Source organism: Hippocampus guttulatus, chromosome 7 (genome assembly GCF_054856545.1).
Source record: "Hippocampus guttulatus isolate MCC_2025c chromosome 7, RoL_Hgut_1.0, whole genome shotgun sequence".
Classification (NCBI taxonomy): domain Eukaryota; kingdom Metazoa; phylum Chordata; class Actinopteri; order Syngnathiformes; family Syngnathidae; genus Hippocampus; species Hippocampus guttulatus.
The window spans coordinates 16,912,303-16,930,135 of record NC_141267.1 but is presented as its reverse complement, the minus strand read 5'-3'; the positions used below and the strand labels follow the sequence as shown (position 1 = coordinate 16,930,135).

The 17,833-nt window shown below is 43.1% G+C and overlaps 1 protein-coding gene across 4 annotated transcripts in view; it reads left to right on the top strand.

Moving 5' to 3' along the window:
- The window catches only part of shdb (Src homology 2 domain containing transforming protein D, b), a 31,054-nt gene extending 19,652 nt beyond the window's left edge, over positions 1-11,402 (top strand). For all 4 annotated transcript variants that reach the window (XM_086114830.1, XM_086114833.1, XM_086114832.1 and 1 more), the window contains 4 exons: positions 5,471-5,551; positions 6,335-6,509; positions 7,535-7,654; positions 10,725-11,402. In XM_086114830.1, the coding sequence (XP_085970956.1) occupies positions 5,471-5,551; positions 6,335-6,509; positions 7,535-7,654; positions 10,725-10,911 (563 nt within the window). In that variant the 3' untranslated portion in view covers positions 10,912-11,402. The remainder of the gene's footprint in view (positions 1-5,470; positions 5,552-6,334; positions 6,510-7,534; positions 7,655-10,724) is intronic.
- Positions 11,403-17,833: the final 6,431 nt, after the last annotated feature.

Sequence of the window (17,833 nt, the reverse complement as noted above, 5' to 3'; positions counted from 1 at the left end):
CAATTTAGCCTTTAATTCCATTAGCCTTCCATGCAGGTTTTTGGAATGTGGGAGGAAACCGGAGTGCCCGGAGAAAACCAACGTAGGCACAGGGAGAACATGCAAACTCCACACAGGAAGGCCAAAGCCGGAATCGTACCCTGCACCTCTGCACTGTGAGGCAGACGTGCCAACCAGTCATCCGCCGTGTCGTGCCTCCAAATCCTTTGTACTTAATTTTCATTGGCCACATCTTCCACTTCGACCGCCTGTGGGAGTCTGGACGTTACTGGCCTCTCTCAGCCTCGCTGGCTTTTTAACTTGAGTCACTGGTCTCCCCTATCCAGATCAAATTACACCATTCATTAATTCCCAGACGTCAACAGACAGCCCCGGCGTCGGGAGATGGACCATGCAGCTGCTCGGCACCAATCAGTGAGTTAATGAAAGGCACCATCTCATTAGCCCTCTCATGGCCACACCGAACGAGCAGTTGAATGTGTTTCTCCCCCATTTTATATCCTGGATCACAGTTTGAGCAGGCACATCCACGCGATGGCTATGTGTGTGTCTGTAGAATGAGAACACAATGAGGAAGCCCCCAGATTGTCTGTAAATCCCGATTACGTGGAAGGCGACTGAATCAGGTTGTTCCCAGTATTGTGGTACCGCTGAGCAGATCAGTTCAAGTGTTGCAGCTGCTCATTAGACGGCAAGCAGTACACATCTTGTACCAAGAAATATGTATAAATTAGTATCCATCAACCCTCTACTAAGGCTGAGCAATATGTAGATTTTATGAATGAATTGACTCATTTTTTTGTGGCTTCCATAGTTCGCAGCTTCTGAGAACATCTTGCGAGATTTTGGGTTTCGAACGATGTGCTAGAACACATCAGAAACATGTCAAAGTAGGTGTGGATGATTATTTGTATGAATGAAGTCTCATTCAAATGCAGATGTTCTCCAGCTGGGGTGCCCAAACATTTTTGAACGAAAATATACTTTTCAAGCCAAGTAAGATTCGCGATTGACCGTTACCGCACGTCCATATACGCATACGGCAATGGAGGTCACACACCACCGTAAGTTAAAGGTGACCTGCTTTTTAATATATATATTTTTTAAAATACTTTTTTGTGAAAGTGAAACTGCTCGGCTGTTTAGGGCCCTTTTTGACAGTATTGTGTTGTCATGGAAACGTACCAGAGCTGGCTGCTACATGTGATCGATTCGCAAGACATGGTGAAGCGGCATTTCTATTGCCCAAGCTTAATTTTGTGCAATCTGTTCCAAGTAACTGTAAACAATTGAATGTTTATGAGTGACGAGCTGGCTGAGTGTGTTGTCTGCAGACCTACGTTACTTCAGCGTTGTGGTCAAATGTGCCGTTTTTAGTTTGAGGCATTATTTCACGTTCCTGTCTGGCAAATTTCTCTCCTCAGTAGTCCGTTGATGAAGGCATTTTTTTTTGTCAGGTTGTTTAGGTAAAATCAACATTCCCACATGGAGGTAAATCTTAATTAGAATCATATGGGGTGCCAGTTTTCCATAATTCTGCCCCCCCACTCCTAGCACGCCTCTCAAGAAAATGGCTAAACATTGCCTTCAGACTTCCCGACAAGCATGCGTGTTTGAGTGTCGTATCCTCTGAAGAAATCGGTCCACATTAGCTCAGTTCAAACCTGCAAAAGTAATAAGAGACAGAAAACATCTGTGGTCTTGCAACATCTTCTTTCGGAAGAAGAATCGGGGTCATCGGAGTAAGGGTTGAATCCCAAAGACCCCCCCCCCCCCCCCCCCCTTAATTTTATGACATAATAGCTCTACTTGCAACTTCGTGGGAAACATTTTGGTTGGGCTCTGCTGAATGAATTTAGACTGGGAGGACTCGAGAGAAATGCAAGTAGCCCAACTTTGATATCATTGTATGTTAGCATGAAGCTAGCTTGAAGCAAGCACTGTTTTTGTAGAATCGTTCACTCTCTGCCCAAACTGCTGCTTGCCACAATGTAACGTAAATAGCTCTTATAAGCCGATTTTGTTGCTCGTAATAAAACTCAAGATGGCTCGTATCTCGAAAACTTGTCAGTCAGGTCACTCGTAAGTCAGTGTACAACAGTGCTAGCTTGACAGATGGTCAGCATGTTTGTGTGCGCTGACTTTGTCTGTGTGTGTGTGTGTAAGCGCTGTCTGGAGGTAGGATTTCTTGTGTGTGTGTGTGTGTATACGCGTCGGTTGGAAGCTGGCCGGGTTTTGTGTGGCGGTGTGCATGGAAACAAACACGCAGACAAAGAAAGAAAAACTGAAAATGAGATTTGCAGTGCTCCGCTCTCCAAAAGCCCCGCAGCCATCATCAGAGAACAGGCTCTTCATCAATTTTGTGGCACCGCGGAATGACTTCTCATTGTCACATTTCCTCGTTCTCCCCCATCGCTCGCCACTTTTACTTCTCCCCGGCCGTGACCATAGCCCGACATTAATGGAAAGGGATGTCCCTTCGTGATTCCTTGGCTGGAAGACGGATGGACGTGAACGAGACCTCAAGGAAAAGGAGAAGGCCAATAGAGTGAACCGTTGCTATCTGTGGCCCCCCAAAAATAGATACAGCAAACACTATACTATTATATATAGGATAGCAACAATTTAGGAAGACTACAGCACACACCTCCCATTTTTTGTTGTTTTTTTTGAAGAGGCTATATATCATAATAGTTGGAACCATAAATATATACCAAATAATGATCCCAAAACTATTAAATATAATTTCATCGAACAACATTACCCTGAAAACGGCCGTCTATCCTTGACATTTAAAAAAAAAAAAAAAAAAAACGTTACAGGGGTGTCTGCACTTTAGAAATCACATTAATGTAAGAAAATATATATATTTTTAAATGACAAAAATTGACTTATGGGGTTTTCACATGAATCTGGCTCCTCTCAGTGCGCAGGAGCAGCGGCGATTTGTGTTCCGGTCTACCGTAATAATTATTGAGTCTATGATTGGAAATGGTGAGCTCAAGCCATCAATTTAAATGGGAATTAATTCAAAACATGCCCGGGAATTGATTGGCTGTGACCAATGTGCTATAAACTTGTGTGAATGTCCCTTTTTTTTTTTCCCCTGCGTTGAAATAACGTGTTAATTATCTTGTCTTTACGAGGGGTGGGCAAACGTTTGCCCAGCAGAAGGTCTTTATGAACGCATTCATGCCAGCCCGTGTCAAAAAGGAAAAGAAAAAAACAGATGTCTTCATTCATGAACCAAATGAAGCTGTCTTTTCTTTACAGCATGAAAAAAAAAAAACAGCAGGTGCACTTGAAAAGTTACCTGTCACTCATCTGAAGCAACATGTTCCATTTGCCCTACTCTCCCCACACTGCAGTTATTATTATTATTAAATAGAGGTTCCGAATTCGAGCTCATGTTGGCTTCGGTGAAATTGACAGAATTGCGCTGAGTTTACATATTGAGCTAGATTGTGAGATAGAATTGGGGGAATATCTGAGTGGAATATGCAAGGCCGTTTGCGTTGAAGCGAGCACACCGCATTAGCAGCTGGGCAGAAGCACAATTATTGAGATAGCTCTCTTGCATTTTATGCTACTAGCATGCTTTTGTAGCTCATAGCATGCACAGTTCTTGAAGACCCAAATAATTTCCAATTTGAGCAAATGATCCCTTTTTTTTTTTTCTACTCACTTCTACGCGGTGCCATTTTCTTCGTCAGTTCGAGCAAGCGGACAGAGCGACGGGCTGTGTTAGGTGTGTATACGGGTCGCACTGACAGGGTGCTAGGCCGCACTTTGGTCCTGCTTCGGTGGCGGTGCGGCCCTCTCCAGATGGGGCCATTGTACCGCGTCACGCATCAATAATTCACCGACAGCCGGAGAAAGTGGCGGAGTGTGTCTGCCTGCTCAATAATTAACCAGGGAGGGGAAGGAGGCATGTTTGTACAGCCAGGTCCCTCTCCCAACGCCCATTCAAATAGCCTTTGAAGCGGCGGGACTGGCGGCGGGGGGGGGGGGGGGATTGGGGCGGGTGCGGGCCTTTAGATTTGTCAGCTCATTAAGACATCTCGTTTCCGTGTATTTGTTTTGTAAATCTTTTGAGCTGGAGTATTGCACAGAACGGGCAAATCCAAATCGCATAATGTGCGCTTGTGTCAGACTACAGAGACGACAGATTATTGCCTGCCATGGTAGATAATGAGCTATTTTCAGCTCTGCTTCACCCTGCACCTTGTAACCCCCCCCCCCCCAACACTCCCTCCTTCCATCTCCCCCGTCTGTAGGTAGGACAGTGCAAGAAGCATTTTCACAGCCCTCACACCCTTCAATTACTCTGCCACATGGCACACACGAAGCCTCAATTTTGTCCCAGTTGCTCGTGCGGCCACACAATTTCTCCGCATCCGATAACCGTGAACAATGCTGGCTCTTATCTCTTAAAATATCTCCTTTCTCTTGTATGACGGATGGCTGTGTCCCGGAGATTCTGTTGTGTACGGTTCGCGCCAGTCTTTGGTGATATGAAATACGGGATTTGAGATATGTCCAGCGAAAGTTCTTTGACAAGTAGTTTGGATGTTGAATTATCTTTTCGGACACATTGGGCAATTAAATTAAGTGCTCCTTGCCATGTGAACTGTGCGGGGCCGTATCACGTTGCATCGTATGGATATTTTGAATCCATGAAAAAAAATGGATTGATTAATCCTTTAAAAGATGGTCAAGGAAGAGATATATTGCTTCAGAAAGTGGTCATGGGCGACAATCACGACAAAAAAAATGGGCTAGCTCCCATTTGAGTGTAATTGGTGCGGTATATACCCTGCTCACGTACGTTTTCACCACAAGATTTGCTATTCCATCTTCAAATACATATAGAATCATTAATATGGTTAAGTGTTGTTGTAAAACACTACATGTTAAGTATGTACTATGTGGTTATTGCTTGGCGGCACGTGGTTGGCGGCCATGTGTCACCCGGTTATAACCCGGAAATGATCACGGTGGGTGGTGGCCATTGGAAATTTCAGGAGATTCCCGAACGGCCTATCCATTCCTGGCCGAAATTGGAATTTGTGTAAATATTGAGATGCCTGGAAAATTAGAGGGAACATTGGTCACTGTTCTGCTTGGCATTTCACCAAAGGTTTTCTCCGATTTTTGGTCAGAAGCCTGTTTTGAGTTGTTTTTTTTCCCCACCACTTGGGTCTGTTCGCACTTCCGTCACACAACAAGGGGACCTCCTGCTGCCACATCTCACTTTGCCTTTGCTTTCTCTCATTAAAATCTTGCACTCAATTTGAGTCTCACCCACTTGGTCATCGCCGCCTTTCTCGCATATCTAGATTAAAAAAAAATTTTTTTTTTAAGCCATCTGTGCTTTTCTCACTCTGTCACTCTCGTTTCTCTCACCTGATACCCCCCCCCCCCCCCCGCCCCCTTCCCCAACCCTCATCACCCCTTCTTCGTCTATTAGAGATGAAAGAGTTGTCAGAGCTGTCCTGGCCTGCCCCGGTGGGTCAGAGGGGGGAGGAGGAGCCCTCCACTAAAGAGCAAGGTGACCTCTCGCCCTGAACACGACCCACCATCTTCTTCTCATTTGTTCCATCGCCGCCACCCCTCCCCCACAAACTCAAACATCTGCAGTCACTGCGACCTTTTTGACTCCCATCTGTTCCGTTGCGTTCCACCTGCGACGCATTTCACCTCAAATTCCCCAGCTACTCTGATCGACTGCATTCTTCGAACTTCAATTCAGAATCACACATCTTCTTCTACTGTATGTGATTCAAGGAGAGCGACAATTTCCTGTTTCTTTTTGCCCTGTGGTACAAAGGAGTATGAAAGCCACGGTGAAATGGGGAAAATTTGAAGTCTTGCTTGTCTCCTTTTTCCTTCGTTTAGTCAGTAGTTAACTATGCTTTTTGGTATCGTTTCATTATGGCTGCGCAGAGCTCACACAGTAGTTATCTGAATGTGTTGGCAAATGCACATGTCAATTAGTGTCAGGCAGAACCCCTTTACGTTACAATTGGTTCCTGCAAATCATCAGAACACGAACAGGGAAACGAAAATCAATGGGGAATATAAAGAGACTGTAACACCATATATAAGGCGCACGGTCGGTTTTTGGGAAAATTGAATGCTTATAGGTGCGCCTTATAGTGTGGAAAATACGGTAGCTCAGAAATGACACCGTCTGTGCTATGTTATGCTATGATATTGTGCAAATGCAAAATGACCGCCACATCCTGGCACTCTTCTAAATTTGACAATTATCGATCGAATGATTTGATCTTAGTCACGAACAATAATTCCTCTTCTGTCTGTGTGCCAACAGTGCAGTTCGACGGACCCGAATGGGATCGCTCGTCGTCGCCCACCGAGCGCTTACGTCCTCCAGGGCCCCGGTCCAGCCCGCTGGTGGGCGGGGGGGTAAAGTTTCGAATGCCTCAGGAGGGCCTCACCATGGTTGGGGAGAGGGTGGACCCCACACAGCCTCTGGAGAAGCAAGTGTACGTCGGCCCTCTTTCTGGTGCATAGATTACGTTCGTTCGACATTATCTGACCGTCGGCTACATTACTGTTGACATTTCATTAGATTAAAAGGCTCGCTTGATTTCATGTTCATCGTCATTGCGGCCATTAGTTTAATTACCTCAATCTAATAGATGGCAAAGTGATAAAAAAAAGTTTTATACTCGTCGCACCGCTGATACACTTGACATTAACTGTCTTCTAAACATGGCCATCATGCTTTGCGAGTGGAGCGCATATGTGACATAAATGGCCTAGTTTTTCACTTGATCATGAGCAGCTTTTAACATTTAAAAGACAATTTGTGTCGTTCACCTAATTTCCCTTCCCTTTTGATCGAATGAATGAGCATGGAAAAAAAATGACGCGGCTAATGTGTTTCGGCGAAGCGGCACCCGGCGGACTCGGAGAGCTGTGAAACATTAGAGTACAAACTAATTAGGTCTGAACATTAAAAACACTCATTTGCTTTGCTGGTGTAATTTCAGACATCATTGGTATGATTTATGTGCCACCTTTCGACTTAAACGCACGTTGTGAAGGTGTACTTGCGCATACGGACACGTACGCTAATACACATCGCCGGTAGCTGATTTTTCCGCAACATTTAATCCATGACGATTCAATGAAGTTTATTACTTCAACAGCTCTTTAAAAAAAATTCTACATGAAATGAATGCCTCGTTAATTATGGTTGTTCCAAACACTTGTGTTCTTTAATCCGTCGTGTGTACTTGTTTACGTTCCCGTGTTATCGGGTGCCAGACACACAGCAGCCTTCACTTACTCTCATCGCTTCCCCGTTATAGGCTTGAAGGCAAGGCGGTTTTATTTATCGAGCACATTTCAAACACAAGGCAACTGCGTGTGCTTCACACAAAGAGATTTAATGCCTATATGAGAGCTTTTTTTCCCAAATGTATTTTTTATGGTTGACTGTTGATTTCTATGTATGCAAGGGAGCAGTGCATGGATGATCACACTGGCTTGTTCTGCCTCTCAGGTGGTACCACGGTTCACTGTCTCGGTCCGAAGCAGAGTCGCTGCTCACCTTGAGTAAAGAGTGTAGCTACCTGGTGAGGAACAGCCAGACCAACAGATGCGACTACTCTCTGTCTCTCAGGTACGCACGCGCACACACACACACACACACAAACATAAACACTCACCAGGTCACATTTTTATCATAAGATAAAAATCTTGAAATGTGACCATATAAAGGATATCTTAAAACATTACTTTTAATTAATTGTGCAATAAGTTAAAAAAAGTTATAATTGATAAATTATTAATTCATTGAATCATTATGATCAAATATAAACACTCAACTTAAAAATGAAAGTAAACGGGCAGCAACTTATTAATTTATTATAAAGTATTAAAATGAACTTTTATACACATGCACTAAATCATTTATTCAATTTTTTGTTTTTGTTTTTTAAATCTCATCTACAAATGACCTATCCCATCTGTTTGGAAAATCAACTGTGGCTCTTGATCACGTTTGGCTTTACTAATCGGGTGCTTTCCAATGCTGCAAAGTGTGTGTGAGCCCACCTGAACCGCAATCAACGACACGTACACACACACACACACACACACACTTCCACACTCCCCCATCTGTCTCTACCCTCCTCCTTTCATCCATCAGCCAAACTTAGTATCACTGCCACACTGATGCTTCCTCCTCCGCTACTCATTTGCAGGCTGCTATAATGCTTATCCGGTCAAATCTCTCCCTTGTAATTACGACCATCATCCATCGCCGTGGCCTCCCATCACGCCTCCGTCCTTGACTCCCCCCCCACCACACCTCACTCCACCCTCTCCTCCCACCGTAGCCTCCTTCTTTGGTCTCAAAGGGCCTCCCCCTAAGTGGTAATCAGGCAGGTAGAGAACACTTCAGTGCACACATCATCCTCGCCATAATCACTAATGAATATGAATCACCTTCTGGGAGCCGCACAAGAAGGGAGTCAACTTGCAAGAGAGATGGGAGTACGTGCGCGCGTGTGTGTTTGGGGGAGGGGTGATGTTGCACGCAAGCAAGTTTGAGGATTACTCACACATTTTTTGCACAATTCCTGTTGGTCAAGCAACAAGGTTGCAAATCTGGTTCTGCGTTTTGCTTGCGTGGTGTCTCGAAGAACCGATGTTAGCGGTTACGGAGTCTCAGGACACTGTGGCGTTTTAATTAAATTCTACCTCCAACATTATGATCTCCCTCGGCCTTGATTTGCATAGTGAGTTCCATGAACATTTATGAGGATTTCACTAAAGTGTAACCTCGTGTGTACTGTCTCAAAACGTAATTGAGCCAAAGCACCTGTTTTACAATAGAAAAATCTCTAAGCACAACTCCTAACAAAAATGTTTCAAAACGTGTCTATATCATTGCTGACAGGTAGATTCCTCACATCTGCAAAATCATTGAATTTCAGGAGCAAAAAAAATGCATCTTGCTTGATTTACCGGACACCGCAGTTGGTATTATCCCATCAACACCACCACCACCCCCAGAATAATGTTCAATCTCTAATTTAATCTGCTAAAAAAAAGTTTTTTTTTTTTTTTAACACCAACTGTGGTCATGCTAACCCAACTGTGGTTACGTAATCTTCCCAAACTCTCCTTCAAAGGTTGCAGAGCAACGAGTGATGCAATAAATAAAATGTTGAGTTGACAAAAGCATTACAGCGATCATTTTTTAGCAAAACTGATTTACTCAAATACAGTATCTCCCGGAAACAGCTGGACTTTCAATGTTGAGACGACGTCACGCTGAATGGCTTCTGCAGAGTGAGGCAAGGGGTGACACTTGACAACACTTGTTCAAGTGACTTTGTAAATTTGTTCTCAATATATTTTCAAGACTTTAATGATGTCAAAATCACAGCTAATTTGGAGGTTTTCATATAGATTGAGGCTACAAAAACGAATGTAGGTTTGAATCAAGCTTTCGGCTCCTGACAACAAGTACACAAGCATCACCTCGGTTCTGTTTAGTCTTCCTCAGACTGTTGTGACTGCTCACCGAGTTTCAGATTTGACGCAAACATTCCCCTCCCGAGAAGCGACACTTTGTGTTGACAATGATAGAATGCAGCGTCCATCTGGCATTTTTTTTTTTTTTTTTAATCCTCACACACGTATTTTGTCTCCTGCTGAGAGGGCCGACAACAGCATTGATGTGGGTATGGAATGCAGATGGCTAAGAGGCTGTCAGGATTTGAGTGGATAATCAGCAGTAAAGCTCAAGTTTCGCTGACCCACCCCTGATTGGTTCATAGGTGATGTTTTGAAGGCCGTTAGCACATCCATTATGGTAATTTGAGTGTAAAATACCGGAGCTTTGATTACTTGCGCTCCGTGCCGTCGTGCGCTTTGCCTTCGAGCTTTACAAGAAGAGAAGAATATAAACAGGAGGCTTGCCAATCGGGCTAGAGATGTCGTCACTCAGGAGATGGCAGACCTCCATAAAGGCAAAACAATCCTAAACAGACATATAACCTTTTGTTCTTCTGATTGATTCCTTTCATAACTTTGCTGCTGTAAATTGGGAATTTCTCCATTGTGAGACAAATAAAAGTTTTCTTATTCTTATAACATCCACATACACGGACTGGAAGCAGAGCGGACAAGGAGACCACTATGAAATGAAGAGAAATAAATTAATCTCAGGCATTGAATTGATCTGGTCTTGGAAGACGTTTTGCCTCTTAAGGCTCAAAATATTTTGTTTCTTTGCGGAGAAGTTTTGCAAATCAGCAACTTCATTTTAGGAGTAACTTTCTAATTTTGTGGAGCATTTTTTGGGGGGTTAATTCCAGGGACCTGAAGCATGGGTTTGATGAAACAATTCAAGTATGACAACACAACAGATGAACAATTAGTTTGCTTTTTTATGTCATCTACGGACTCAATGTTCATAGCAGCAAACTGTATTCTCTTGTCCACAAGATCTTGAAAGTGGAACTCGGCCATGCCTGCCAGGGAACTGCATCTTGCTCACCCACCTTCACAGTCCAGCGCTTTCCCTTTCTCTCGTTGCATCCGCATGTGCTAATCCTCATCCACCCTAATATTTCCTCCCTCCCTAAATCCACAGAGGCTGCATGACTCCCAACCCGCCTCCTTTCGCCGTGACTCCCTCGCCCCCTTGTCGTAACTTGAGCTTGTTGTTTTGGTCCCAGGAGCTGCCAGGGTTTCATGCACATCAAGTTCACGCAGTGCAAAGATGGCAAGTACGTGCTGGGACACAACAGCCCGCCGTTCGACTCCATCCCCGAGTTGGTGCACTTCTACACCACGCACAAGCTCCCCATCCGTGGCGCCGAGCACCTGTCGCTGCTCTTTCCCGTGCTGGTGCAGACGCTTTGACTGTGAAAAGTTTTTTTTTTTTTTTTTTTTTTTGGAGAAACTTCAAACTCATTCGTCCCGGTTATTTTTGGACTGGACCTTTTCACCGTTGTACTACTTGTGCCAAGTGTCGCTAACATCCAAGGGGATTGATTCGCAGAGAAGGCAATAGCTGAACTCCGCTCCCTCCCTCTCTGTCTGACATATGTCTGCTGAACCAAGGTCGGCGGACTTCAGGAAAGCCGAAATTCTCATTTCTTTTTTTCTTTTTTTTTTTCCTTCTTGGCCACACATCCGTCACACCTGAGGAAGTCAGTGGCACCTTGGGAAAAGTTGAGAGATGCTGAGGTTCTGTTCGCACAGGTGATTTTGCCGAAGGTGGAGATTCAATTACTGCTGTTCACCGCCCCCCCCCCCCAAAAAAAACCAACTTCAGTAACACTGGTTCAATATTCCTCTTGTCAGGTTTTTCACATTTCTACTAGATCAATAAATGGAACGATAGAAGACGATGAATGTGTTATTTTTTTCTTTATTACTGATGTTTAGAGGGGTTTTTTTTCAACATCATCAGTCATTGATCAATAAATTTATGTTGTACACAAATCCACACATCCAGTAACCTCCTTCTATTCACAGAGAAAAGGGACCCAACCACAGCAAAAATAAATCACAAGTAACTGATACTTCCCCCAAATGTTTAAAATTGCCTCTATTAATAATTTAAAGGGGATGTAATATATTCACTCTTTGATATTCAACCAATTCACCTGTTTTCTGAAGGTGAGCTGTGATTGCTTGTTTCCTGAGCCCTGGGCAACTGTGATGCCATTTTCAGTTGACAGACATTGACAAAATGGCCGCCCTCTAACATGGCGAAAAACTGATTTTGAATTTTGCTGCTGAACTCATATTCCACCAACACAATGTGAATCGGAATGCCGTTTTTACACGAGTGGAGGTACATAGAACATAATACTGTCAAGAAAGTTTGGGGGTCGACTTCTCCTTTAACTCATTCAGTACCAGCCAATTCTGGACCAAGTCTGGAAAGGACGTTTAAAAACGTCTTTGGGAGTGAATGAGTTAAAAAGTCACGTTAGTATTCTCTGAGTTTCAAAGACTTTTCATGCAAAATCCCACTCAAGCCTTGAGGCCCTTTGTTGACAATAATTTTGGCTTTTTCAGAGAGAAGCGTCTCTCTCCACTGACTTTTAGTTCCATGTTTGCAGGCTGCAGGCAAATCAGGAAACACTTGAAAGCGTCGTCGCTTTCACCCCCCCCCCCCCCCCCCACACACACGCTTGATTGCTGATTGTCCGCCCGCCAGGTGATTTAGCTCAGTCGTATTTGACTAAATTCTGGCCATCTGGATTTTTTTTTTTAACACCCATAACAGATTCTTGGTTGATGCTTTCTGGCGCAAAAAAAAAAAGCACATAGGGAACATATCGAAAAATTACTTGTCAATTGCTTGTAGACACAGATTGGGGTCTCGAGCCTGCCCACCCATCAAAGGTGAAATTAAACGACCAAGTATACTTTTTGTGAACTGCTTATGTCAGATATAACTTTGAGCATACAGAAAATGGAATGCACAAACGACATGATATTCACACTTGGGCAAACAAATATGTTCATTAGCATTCTACACAAGCAGTAGTCTGTCACTAAACCAACCAATTGGCATTTGCACTTAATAAATGTGGAAAGTAATATGGACACATTACAGATAGCGAGTAGCAATGGGGGTGAAGGAGCGTGGCCAGCAGTGGCTTATTTTCATGAGACAGGAAAGTAACACGCAACCAATGAGTCCCTCGCTTGTCTTGGTATCCACAATGTTAATTGAAGACTAAAAAGATGCGCTGGTTACATTTTTTTTCCAATAAAACCTTCACAGGACAGAAAGAAAGAAGCAGAGCACTTGTGAGGATTGTGTGTTTCAGGCACACACACACACACACATTTGCTCTCCTCCATCCATTAACAGCACAGTTGGGGTGTTGGTGGTGGGGTGTTGTGGGGAGTAGGGGGGGTGCAACTCTCATTATTTGGGCTCCACTGCAGAGTGAAAAGCGCTGGGATTGCTTTCATTACGGAGCCAAATGAAATAGCGGAGGCTGATTACCCGCGTGACGGAGAGACGAGGCGAGCCGGATCACTCTCTGTTGGGAAGAGGTGGGGAGGGCGGGGTGGGGGTACTGTGACAAAAAAAAAATCTTGAGTGTCTAGTGAGATAGACATTGACATTGAGGATGGCAGGGGGTGCTACTATGGTCCCATTTTCCAGCAAGGCTCCCTGGGGAAGGATTTGAAATGTAACGACAGTGGCAACACAGCATGTCGAACTCAAACAAATATCCTCCTCACTTCAATTGCACGAATCCCCGATCATTCGTTCTTTCCATTTCCAAGTGCCTTGTGAACTTCCGTTTAGCTTAATGCTAACAAAGCGCATCAGTGTTGTGGCGTTATTACCCTTTAAGTTACAGATATTTCAGTAGAAACGGTGGAACAATGGTGGAGATATTATGCAATGTTACTCGCAGGCGTATTTTCTTTATCCTCTGCAATGAACGACTGTTATTTACCCTAAGCGGTCCGCTTGTGGACTTTGTCATTTTGTTATTTTCAGTTGATAATTTAAAATGAAAAGATTGAATGGTGCCCACTCGACTTCCAGCTGTCGTTTGCAACTCCTCGTTGCCAAATGAACCAAAAGCTCCATTTTGTCACATACACCGATGCCAGTATCGCCTTCCTTCCAAAATGACTGCGAGACTGTGTTCACATGCAGCTGTCGTGACTTTGTATGTGCGGACGTGTAAAATGTCAGGTGTGGTGGTGGATGTCAATCATGAGGCGGCGGTGGCAGCTGTTCATCCATCACAGTCGGCTTCGGCAGAATGTGCACAGACCTGAATATTCAAATGTACTCGGAATTATGTATCTGGAGATTGCTTGTGGAAATGACTCAGTCACTCAGTGTTTTTAATGAAAAGCAATCTTTGGTTATAGCTCAGTGGTGTCAAATTTGTTTTTGTTCACAGTGGACACTTTGTAGGATGTTCGGTTATGAAGACGATACCGCTTTAATGTGGACACTCTTATTGGTGTAACGCTAGCCTCCCGGTCTGCTGGCCAAGTTGGGTTGATGTGACATCCTGTCAGACTTTAGGCCTTCAAAGTAAAACTATTTTGTTCTTGTTTGAGTGGGACTTGCTAAGTTAGCATGCTATGCTAAATTCAGTATTACGATAGCTTAGACTATGGTTTATGTCCGCGCATAGGGCTCATAATTTGTTATTGCCTCCACCTTAAAGTTGTCAGATAACATGTATATGACATGCTTCTGTGTGCCTTTATGTAACTCAACACAACTCAACTGTATTTATAGAGCACTTTCAAACAGCCATTGCTGCATACAAAGTGATGTACATGGAGCAACTAACATATGCACCAGTAAGTAACAAATAAATGTGTAATGTTACTTGTTTACTTTTGAAATTGTTCAAGAATCAGTTACTTTTTTATGTTTATCGTCCGATTAATTTTTCATGGTAACTGACAACAATGGTTCCAAGATGATGAGATTGGAGGTGTTGGTTAAAGATGCTTCAAAAAAATTAATAAATAGAATTCAATCTTGTGCTCTGTAAAAAAAACAAAACATGGAAACCAAAACAGTAATTTGTTGTGTGGTATTAGCTTCAGCAAGAAGTGTTGGTATTAGTTTGTCTGTTGCTCTGATTGAGACCAAGATCGGGTCACATTTTATGACCAATTTACGCAGACATCTAGGTCACAGGTGTCAAACTCGAGGCCTGGGGGGCAGATCTGGCCCGCCACATCATTTTATATGGCCCGCGAAAGCAAATCAAAGATGGCAACTTTCATGATGCTTGCTAAAATCTCGACCAAAATGTCCAATCCTCATTTGTTATAAATAAGAGTGATACTGTCCGCATTTTCATGAAACCAAACCTCTCATTACAGTAACTTAAACAATAGGTGAATAAAACGTTATTCTTGACTTCTTTATATGGTTTCACTCATAACGGCCCTCCAAGGAAAACGGGAACTAAAATGTGGCCCGCGACAAAAATGAGTTTGACACCCCTGATCTAGGTCATTGCAAGGGGTTCACATTCTTGTTCTTGCAACTGTATTTATATATACACACGGAACGTGTTCAGCACCACAAGTGAGAGACTGCACACGCATGTCTGTCGAAAAAGGTTGTCACGCTCCCCCTCACTCATCCCTCAACTGAGACGCGCTAAACCCTGCACTTGTGGCAGGGGGCCCGGAGGACAAAGTGTGGAGGTCACATTAGCCGTGTGTGCGTCTCTTGTGTGCATGTGTGTGTCTGTGACTGTGCGTGTGTCTGTTCATGCGTGCCTTGCCGGAAGATTGTAATCAGAAATGGTTTGCACAGAAAGCAGCTGCTGTTTTGAGGGATTTGGAGGATGGGGGCGGGGGGTTATTTTAAGGAAGAATTTGTCAGAGTTTCACTTCATCGAAAGACATTCAGCAGGTCCCACGCTGTGAATCGAGCCACTCGAGCATTACCTCCACTGAGTAGAAATCATGTAAGGCGAGCATTGGATTGCTTCTTTGCTAGCTGAATAGGTTTAGGCAAAAAAATGTGTATGGGGGTTGTTTACGGTGGTTATCATGTGTGCCTCAAGAGGTTCTGGATTAGAATCTCTCTGCAGAGTAATTAGCATGTTCGGTAGCTTTTCAAGTCTAATTTTAGAGTTGGAATTGTCTGTTGTTGAACAAAATTATTTTCCTGGTGTTGTCTGGCTTTGCAATGAAATGACATCCAAGATCAAGAAAAGTTACATACATTTTTTTTCTTAATTAGCTTCTTATTTGCCTAATATTATTTAAGTTATACCTGGAAAAGAAAAGTATTCACCAAGGACGAGAAATGAAAAAGACAATTTTTATTCAATTCACAAAAGCGTCTGAATTCTTCACTTTTTTTGTACACTATAACACAAAATGTGTTTTGTGAATTTTCTCATTGTGTCAAAATTAACCCAGTTATCGGTTAAAAACGGACCGAGCGCGACTTTGGTGAACTTTTTGGGTTATTCATTTCACCCCAGAAGCCTGGGTAAAATAATAACCTACAAAACAGCCCGAAAAATTAGCAGTCTACGTCGGTCTTCACTTTCAGGAGATTGAGAGGGCACACACCCCCAAAAAACAAAATCACTTAACGCACACTCATGTAGACATGCATAGATGCGGATTTCACAAACACAAATCCTGCAAATCGTCCACAGAGCGGGGGGCGGGCTTATCCTTTTGTCCTCTTGTCGTGTTCACATCAGTCATATGCAAATGCCAATTGCACATTGAGAATGACACAAATCCGCCATGTCGAAACTCTCACAGAGAACCGCCAACTGCTATTTAGTTAACATGATTTATAAGACTGACCCACTTCGGGGGCGGTGAGCAGGACATTTGTGAGCGTTTAGTTGCAGCTATCGAGAAGGACAAAGAAAACAAAATTCAGATGCATTGTGCAGCTGGAAGGTTACAATAATGGTAAATAACATTTTGGAATATTTTATCTTGGTCTCATTTTTGATACCATTTAAACCAGGCATTTGAACAGGGGTGTGTAGACTTTTTATATACGCGCCAACATACAAAGAACCCCACAGTGACATCCAATCGTATCCGTGACACTAACACAAGATTACTGTGCAAGCAAATCTCCCTGCGCATTAACATTTTCTCCATTTCCAAATGGCAAAAGGCCGTGCCCATCCCGGGCTAACACGGGGAAGAAACGCTCAAGCATTCGTGACGGCAAGCGAACAGTCGATGACCTTTTTTTTCCCGGAGAAGGTTGCGCTTTTCGTATCCCTGCTGTCTTTGTACATCACAATTTAAGGCGCGGAACAAGGACTAATCTCTGTGAGGTGAGCGTGAAATGCCACTCTGTCAGGTTCTGTCTGATGGCAGTGAAGCCTCTGCTATGGATAATCAAGTCCTTTGCAAAGAAATAATTGGCAACCATTTGCACGACTAACCCAGACAACTGCAAAAAAAAAAAAAAAATCAAAAGATGAGAAGAGTTAAAAAAAACCCCAGACAAGTCCAAAGTTTAACCACTACAAAATTCCTTTAAAATGGTTAGCTTGTCCTGCCTTGAACTCAAGTGGGATTCATAATACTGCCAAAATTGCTCATCAGTACGGCACTAATATTAGTCATTTTATGCAAAGGATAACAATGTCAGTATTGTTATGGTGTCAGTGTATATTTTCTTGTTTTCAAGCTGTTACCTAAAGGATTAAATCACTGCAAAGTACAGCGGTACCTCTACTTTCGAACGTCTCTTCATACGAAATGTGATTATAACATGAATTCGTTACATATTTTGATGCATTTTTATGCTTTAGAAAACGTTATGTGTATTTTGGGAGGGCTTGGAACGGATTAGGGCATTTACATGGAAAACGCGTCTGTATTTATTCCAGAACCAATTAATTTCGTAAGTAGAGGTAGCACTGTAAATGCTATTTCTTAGCGTTAGTATTAAACTAGTAGATCGCAAGGCTAAGCTACAGTATGTGGTGGTTTTCAAGACGCATGCGATCAACTTTGTTTTCTGTTCAGTTTGGCTTTATTTGAGAGTGACAGTAAATATCTTGAAGTTTAGCTCACGATGTATATAACTTCTACTTCAAACGATGGCGACATAGGCAGTGTGCGAGTAGGTGTGCAACAATTATTATATATATTTTTTGCCTAAATGGCGCTTCTTTCGCGTTAGAACTTGAGCACATTTTTTAAAAATGTGTGATACTAACACACGACTAGATAAATATATTTGTGCAAAGGATCAACATATGGTTTTCTATTACCGCACTCGCACGCACACACGACACATTCACATCTGACCAACACCAAA